This window comes from Aplidium turbinatum, chromosome 1, assembly GCF_918807975.1.
Source record: "Aplidium turbinatum chromosome 1, kaAplTurb1.1, whole genome shotgun sequence".
In the NCBI taxonomy this organism is placed as follows: Eukaryota; Metazoa; Chordata; class Ascidiacea; order Aplousobranchia; family Polyclinidae; genus Aplidium; species Aplidium turbinatum.
The window spans coordinates 21,410,047-21,418,721 of record NC_137472.1 but is presented as its reverse complement, the minus strand read 5'-3'; the positions used below and the strand labels follow the sequence as shown (position 1 = coordinate 21,418,721).

The window sequence follows — 8,675 nt, the reverse complement described above, 5'->3', positions numbered from 1 at the left end:
GGTTGTCAGGCATTGTAGAGTAGCTACTTTCAGGCATTGTTGGGAATTTCCAAGCATTGTCTAGGATTTCCAGGCATTGTCGAACATATTCAGTGGTTGTTAGGTTTGTTAGGCATGAAACGGTTTGAAAATCAGATCTGCCTCAGACTAAGATCATGGAAGCCTTAAGAATCAAACGTAACAATCCATCTCTCAACCGGCAGTTATTCGCCTGTGGCTCATCGTTCCTTTTGTGTGTGTTCTAATTGTTTTGTCCAATGCCTGTAGTCTACACCTCACGTGATCTGTTTCCCACCGCATAATTTACTCGCAATCATTCTCGTATCATTTGGTCAGTTTGTGCTTTTAGTCCAGAGTGTCGTTACAGTTACAGTGCATAGTCAAATTTATCTTACGATTTTTCATTTTATGTATTGCAGATTTAATTCCTGATGAGGACACACGTACGTGTCGAAAACGTTTGAGTTTATTTTATTTAATGATGTTATATTTTGTGTGAAATAAAGTATGCTAAACCCGCTAAAGTTACTATGTTTTATTTCTCTATGGTTCAACAAAGCAAACTCTCTACCAAAGCTTTATGTATTAAAATCAATAAAATAGGATTATAGCATAGCTTAGTGAACATACATTTAAAGTGGTGATCAATGTGCTGAGCTATTCAATATTTACTGAGAATACAAACTAATTGTCCAGTACAGTAATATGTCAATGAGACCAGAACAAGGACTGGAATACTTAGAAAAACATGGCATTCCACACTTTCTTGAGGTAAGTGTAGAATGTAGATAATTACAAATCTTGTTTGATTTGGACTAAATATTAAGAAAGTGAAATGTGGTTTGGTTAAATTTGCATTAAAGCAATCATTGTAAAACAGCAACAAAAGTGCATTAAATATATACTTCATAAACAGAAATAGAAAGTGTGCAAATATTTTTCACAATTTCTCATTAATCTTGAAAGTGACCCTGATAACTGTGAAAAATGTTTGTACGCTTTCTAGGCAGATGCTGTATTTCCCGTATATATATATATTGTAAATATTACCTCAGAATATATTCACTCGAGCATGACATGCACAGTAGTGATGCAAGCCGCGTACGCGGCCGCCGGCCGCTTTTGACTTTTTTGTTGCGTGCCGCGTGGAAGGTTGAAATGACAAAGCTGCGCCGCTCGGTCCCACGAATTACCCATAAGTACCCATAAGCACCATAAGTACCCATAAGCCCCATAAGTCGCGTCGAATTACCCATAAGTACCCATAAGTCGCGTCGAATTACCCATACGCCCCATAAGTCGCGTCGAATTACCCATAAGCCCCATAAGTCGCGTCGAATTACCCATAAGCCCCGTAAGTCGCGTCGAATTACCCATAAGCCCCATAAGTCGCGTCGAATTACCCATAGGCACCATAAGTAGCATTGAATTACCTAGAAGTAACGTCGAATTACCCATAAGCCTGTATAGTGTAGAGTGTAGTCTATAGCCGTCTAGAAGCCTAGTAGTCGGTTGCATAGCCGAGTGGTGAGGAGCACTGGCTGGGCGTTCCAAAATATAGTTCTACACCGCTCAAGAGCAGGACACTTGAAGGCATGCCTAAAGGTGGACACAAAGATTGGCTTCGTTGCCTTCCCGTCCGCTTATGTGTAATCTGCAGTTTGCTGCAGCAGATGGAGTGTTTTGTCCGATAAAATACCTTAACATTGGACAATTTTCCCTATGAACCAGGTGACTGCAGCATAGCAATCGTTCTCGCACTCAGCCAAAGACTTAATTCTTGCTTTAAACTTGATAATTAAAGAAAAAAAAGAATAATGGCAAGGGTGGGAATCAAACCCGTGTCACCAAATTCAATAGCCTTTGCCTTTACCACTCAGCCACGCAAGAGCTCGAGAAATCTTCGCTTAATTTGTTTATATGCGTAATGTTTCGAGAACGCTCACAATATTATCAGTTTAGTTTGTTTTTATTTCTGACCATCACAACGAAAAAACAATACACGACAAACTTAGCACAGATCTATAAAAGGTAGAAGCGACAAAACGCGGACGTTATAACGTGCACAATACCAAAGCCTGCAGATTACATATACGCTGACATGAGGCGTAAGTAATTCCACGTTGCTTATGGGTAATTCGACACGACTTATGGGCCTTATGGGTAATTCGACTCGCGTCGAATTACCCATAAGTCGCGTCGAATTACCCATAAGCAACGTGGAATTACTTACGCCTTCATGTCAGCGTATATGCAATCTGCAAGTCGCTGTTGCGACTTGCGATCGTGTCACTTAAACTGATTGTCCTGCTTTGGTATCATGCACGTTATAACGTCCGCGTTTTGTCGCTTCTACCTTTTATAGACCTCTGCTAAGTTTGTCGTATATTGTTTTTTCGTTGTGATGGTCAGAAATAAAAACAAACTAAACTGATAATATTGTGAACGTTCTCGAAACATTACCCATATAAACAAATTAAGCGAAGATTTTACGAGCTCTTGCGTGGCTGAGTGGTTAAGGCAAAGGCTTTTAAATTTGGTGACACGGGTTTGATTCCCACCCTTGCCATTATTCTTTTTTTTCTTTAATTATCAAGTTCAAAGCAAGAATTAAGTCTCTAGCTGAGTGCGAGAACGATTGCTATGCTGCAGTCACCTGGTTCATAGGTCTATAAATGGTAGAAGCGACAAAACGCGGACGTTATAACGTGCATGATACCAAAGCAGGACAATCAGTTTAAGACAAACAAACAAACAAACAAGTTACACGATCGCAAGTCGCAACAGCGACTTGCAGATTACATATACGCTGACATGAAAGCGTAAGTAATTCCACGTTGCTTATGGGTAATTCGACGCGACTTATGGGTAATTCGACCCGAGTCGAATTACCCATAAGCTCCATAAGTCACGTCGAATTACCCAAATGCCCCATAAGTAGGGTTGCCAGATATTTTTCCTCAAAATAGTGAACATTTTGAAAGCGCGTGACCGCATCCTCAATGTTCTCAAAGCAGTGGCGTAGCCAGGAATTGTGAAAGGGGGAGGGGTTGACGGCCGGCGGGCGAGGCCCGACGGCGTCTTCGCCAAAGGCGACACCCAGTGGCGGGAGGTCTGGGGGCCTCCCCCAGAAAATTTTGAAAAATGACTTTGAATTTGGTGCATTCTGAGAGCATTTTCAACCAAAATGTGGGTATAAATATTCCTGTAAAATGGTGCTGTCTGGTGGCATAGCAAAAGGATAAGATCATTATTTCTTGGGCATTTTTCGGTAATAGAGCTATGTCTCTATGTTTTCTTGTTGCTAATTCCCAGCTGAGATATTTAAATGTTTGGTATTGGCAAAACTCGCTCTTTTAATGCAGTTTCGTTTAAAATTAGGCAAACTTTGTTTTGAGGCATAGAGACTGAAAGCATCATTCTCAATATGTCACACGCGTGACAAAGGGGGGGGGAGGGGGGGTAGTAACCCCCAAAACACTTCCCCTTGGCTACGCCACTGCGCTCATCTGTCCATATGTTACCCATAACACTGAAAATTCTCTCAACATTGGCATTAAATACAGGGATAGACATTGTATACTGGACAAATTTTAACAATTTAGGTACAGTTTCTTACAAACTAAACTGATAATATTGTGAGCGTTCTCGAAACATTAGCCATATAAACAAATTAAGCGAAGATTTTACGAGCTCTTGCGTGGCTGAGTGGTTAAGGCAAAGGCTACTGAATTTGGTGACACGGGTTTGATTCCCACCCTTGTCATTATTCTTTTTTTTCTTTAATTATCAAGTTTAAAGCAAGAATTAAGTCTTTGGCTGAGTGCGAGAACGATTGCTATGCTGCAGTCACCTGGTTCATAGGGAAAATTGTCCAATGTTAAGGTATTTTATCGGACAAAACACTCCATCTGCTGCAGCAAACTGCAGATTACACATAAGCGGACGGGAAGGCAACGAAGCCAATCTTTGTGTCCACCTTTAGGCATGCCTTCAAGTGTCCTGCTCTTGAGCGGTGTCGAACTATATTTTGGAACGTCCAGCCCGTGCTCCTCACCACTCGGCTATGCAGCCGACTACTAGGCTTCTAGACGGCTATAGACTACACTATACAGGCTTATGGGTAATTCGACGTTACTTCTATGTAATTCAATGCTACTTATGGTGCCTATGGGTAATTCGACGCGACTTATGGGGCTTATGGGTAATTCGACGCGACTTACGGGGCTTATGGGTAATTCGACGCGACTTACGGGGCTTATGGGTAATTCGACGCGACTTATGGGGCTTATGGGTAATTCGACGCGACTTATGGGGCTTATGGGTAATTCGACGCGACTTATGGGGCTTATGGGTAATTCGACGCGACTTATGGGTAATTCGACGCGACTTATGGTGCTTATGGGTACTTATGGGTACTTATGGGGCTTATGGGTAATTCGTGGGACCCGCGCCGCTTGCCGCGTAAACTTTCAAGAAATAAAACTTTTGTAAACGTGAACTTTCAACTTTTCAAGAAAATTAGTTATAAAACTTCAAATTTCAATTAGAAACACGGATCTTTTTTTTTCCTTCGGAAACTCTAAGCTGGTAAGCTATGCAAATGGCTTGCAGTTGTCAGTTGACAGGGTTTTGGAGCTGGCTTGTGAGGGAAGCTGTACGAGTGTTTTTGGTTAATAGCCTGGCTGATAAGCTCAGCTCCCAGTTACCAGGTTATAGGCCTAGCGCAACTACCGCATTAGTTACTATAACAGTTAGCCCAGTGAGTTCAGGCTATAAGTTTTACTCAAGTGTGTGTAGTTCATACAGCCACTGACATTAAAATTGCATTATTGCTTACAAAAAGTGTTCAAAAGTCCTGATACTGGGTCCAGGAGCATTTTATTTGAAAAAGCATGATGTCTTAGAACTTAGATGCATTGCTGATAAGAGAATTATGATCTGGTTAGTGGTTAGCCTAGTCAATTAGTGCACAACTGTACTGGTAGGTTACCAGTTACATGCCATGGGTGCTTTTTGCCGCAATTGACTTTCTAAAAAATAACGCGTTAAAATATTTTTTGGAAAATTTTGTAATGTGCGGTGCAGTGTCTAAGTTCCAGATAAATTGCGGTGTGCGGATAGATGATTCAGTTGCGGTGCGGTGTGCGGATAAAAATTTTGGGTTTGCTGCAACTCTAATGCGCAGTGCGTTCTCAAGCATATCGTTGTGTGAATTGCAAGGTTGTAAATTTCAAAAATACTTTCATTTGCAATTATCTTGAAAGCTTGGTGCCAATTTTTTGTGTTGCCCTGTGTACCGTATGCAACATACGTATGAAGATGGCAAAAAGAAAAAAAGTTATCAAAAGTATTATTTCTACATAAGGGGGCAATGATTGCTACATCTGCATCACCATGCAACACTTGATAAATGATCCTTGACGATTTCACAATTGCCATGATGCCAAGATGAGCAGCAAGTTTGACAGCAGCTGCCATTAACTCTGTCTCGCACATTTTCTCCTCTGCTTTCACTTGCACTTACACATTTACTGAGACTATCTGTAGCTTAACTTTGAGAACAACATGCCGTTGTGAAACCGAGTTCGTTAAACTCAGGGTTGAGACTGTCTTCCGTATTTTTGAAAAAAAAGCTTCTGTGCTGTGGGCGTGGCAAACACAAGGTCCCATTGGAACACTTGACTGCAGACTACAGACAAGCCATTGAATCTGCTGCAGAAAAACTACCAATTTAGGGCTAATAAATTCAGCTTTCTTCTTCATTGAAGAGACGAAAGAAAAAAATGCTCGAGTGACCTACATCCTACGGGGAATATAGCCTCAGCCGTGCGTTTCTCCTGCAACTATCTTTTGGAGTAGTAGCTTGCATGACAAACTGCTTTCAGTGTTGCCTGGCTTTGTTCAACAGGTAAATTGATCATTCTAGTTGTCTATAGGCTGCATTAACATACCAATATACCTTTGAAATTAACCGTATAAGGATATGTTACATAACCAAATCTTTCAAATTTCTATCCAATAAGTAAAAATTGCACATTACACCACCACTTACGACAAAATCACATAGAAACTGGAATATAATCCAAAAGTAGGGATGGGCAACACAGAATACCAAATATAGAATAACCGGTTGAGAAGCCTAATCTCAGTAATCGGTTTCAAAATGCATATGAAATCGTATAATTGAAACCGCTTTAATGATCGACTTCGTACCACTCCGTCTGGTCACAACGAATTCGCTACAGCAAAAGTAGAATTATTTATCGATTTGGTGCAATCCGGCATAGGAAAAACGCACGAGTTTCGTTGTTCGCATTAAAGAGATCTTTCTTGCCAAGCGCTTCTCAGTTCTCACAGTCTTGCGGAAGTACGTACGGGACGGGTAGTTGGCTTTATCTTAGCTTTTACTAGGCCAGTACAGTGACATGGACGACTTGTTGAGCTGTGGGATTGAAGATGCTACATGCAGTAGTGAAGATGAATCAGCAAATCTGGTTTCCCCACCTTCAGAAATAGCTATCTATCTCACGTTGTTGAAAGCATCCACTACATCTGTTGAAAACGCCCTTGTTTGGTGGAAAGCAAATGAAAACGAATTTTCTTGTTTATATCAGTTAGTTTCAAAATATTTTTGTGTACCTACCACATCTTTAGAGAGATGTTTTTCAAATGCAGGTTTACCTGCCACCAAGTTGAGATCCCGTTTGACTGGTGAACATTTAGAAAGCCTAAATTTGTTACACTGCAATAAGCAATTTTTGTGATGTTCATTGGTTTTGTAAACTCATAAAAATTATTAAAATGTGTCGATAGTAAAAACAGTCAATTATTCTAGAATAGATATCTGTATTCTATATTCGGTTTCTGTATTCTAGAATAGCTAATTATTCTATTTTGCCCATCCCTACCCAAAAGATGAAGAAGATTTGATCAATAGGAAGAATAACAACATTCTAATTAGCTTAAAAGAAAAATCATTGGCAGAGTGGTATTGCCAATATTAATATATATAGAGCAGAAATGTGGTAACTGGTAACCTTCAAAACAAGAAAACTGGCAGCATTGCGAAATAACATGAAAAGAATGATATTAAACATATTGGAAAAGACAACAATAGAAATAAAGTTGTCGGAAATATCAATGATGTCATTAAAACACCAACAAACTAAATTGGCAATAGGCAGGACATATAGTAAGAATACCAGACAACAGGTGTGTGAAAATAGTCACAGACTAGGCAGTGGACATCAAGAGAAGCGAAAAGAACTAGAGGGAGAGCAAAAAGATGATGGTGAGATGACTTTGAAGAAAAGCTTGGTATCACCTGGATGAGAACAGCGAAAGACAGAGTAGTGCAGAAATGTATATATGTGGATGCCATCTGCCAACAGTATGACTGGAGTGGTTGATGATGATAATTACATTCCACAAACACTGAAATACTGTGTAGAAATGTGGATTCCTTGTTTAAAAAAGTGATACCCTATTTAACAATAATGGAAGGAGTTCGAAACATATTAGCTGAATTATATGAGTTCGGAAGCATATTGCACCCCTCAGAAAAAAAATATAATGCTTCTGAACATATCCATTTTTTGAACACAAATCACTCTTTCATCCAGAGAAGCAATCCAACATTAAGAAACAGCAACAGGTTTTCATCTGAAGAATATTATTGAACATATCCACTTTACCAAATGAAGTTGTATAATGTATACATACAGGGCTGCGATTTTTTCTTGTCGAACAACCAAAAATTCTCCATTTATTTGTCGAATAGTAATATGACGTCACAAGAGTCAGATAAGCGCTTGGCTGCAAATTACTGCACAAGTTGTGTGGATGTATTGTACGTCCGAGTCACTTACTTACGTTTTTAATCGCACGCTGGTTGAGTAATTGCAAAGGAGTAGGCTATCCAGCGCTGAGTTATGTAGCCTACCTACCGGACATGTATTGTATATTGTTTGTTTTGCTCCAGGAAGAAAACTGTTGTAAACGCGAAACTGAGGATCGCAAAAGAAAAAAGCCCTTAAGCTATACCGCTAGCGTAACCTACTGCGTGATAGAGATTTTTTCATTTGGCATCTCTTTAGTTTCGCTTAATACGTAAATGGTTGAACCGACCGAACTTGAACTGCTTGTTGATTGCTTGGGCAAACTCAGAAGCGTTATCACTGTCACGTCGAGAAAAGAATGTATCGCTGTGTTGTTCCTTATGCACTTAAACGGGCTTATCTATAAAATTTTATTGTTGAAAAATGAAAACATAGTAGGCGCATTTTATTAAGCATGCTTTTGCTTACCACTATTAAACATGTTCAAAATTGAGAATGCTTTGCGACGTTAGGCTACTAAACGCTATTGGCCGGAAGTTTACCTGAATGATAAGTTCCAAAGTGACATGGCAATGCTTCTCTCGATATCTCCTTCGAACAAATCCTCACTTCACTCGCTGTTTGCTGAACCTTAACAGCTTCTCGGTAAGACCGACCAAAGCTTTTGCCATCCGTGTTTTCGGAGGATTCTTTCGTTTTTTAGTCATTATAGAATACTGACTAACTGAAGACTATCCTATCTGTAGTTGGGCAAAGCTATGCTGTTCTTACAACTTGCCTATTAACTTGCCTTGTCCATTCTCAGTGACTACCTACTATTCTTCTAGAAGCGAA

The 8,675-nt window shown here is 39.9% G+C and overlaps 1 protein-coding gene across 2 annotated transcripts in view; it reads left to right on the top strand.

The window, feature by feature from the left end:
* The first annotated feature begins 562 nt into the window (after positions 1–562).
* Positions 563–8,675, top strand: part of LOC145770718 (adenylate kinase isoenzyme 1-like) — a 51,881-nt gene continuing 43,768 nt past the window's right edge. For both annotated transcript variants that reach the window (XM_082582426.1, XM_082582419.1), the window contains exon 1: positions 563–771. In XM_082582426.1, the coding sequence (XP_082438552.1) occupies positions 706–771 (66 nt within the window). In that variant the 5' untranslated portion in view covers positions 563–705. The remainder of the gene's footprint in view (positions 772–8,675) is intronic.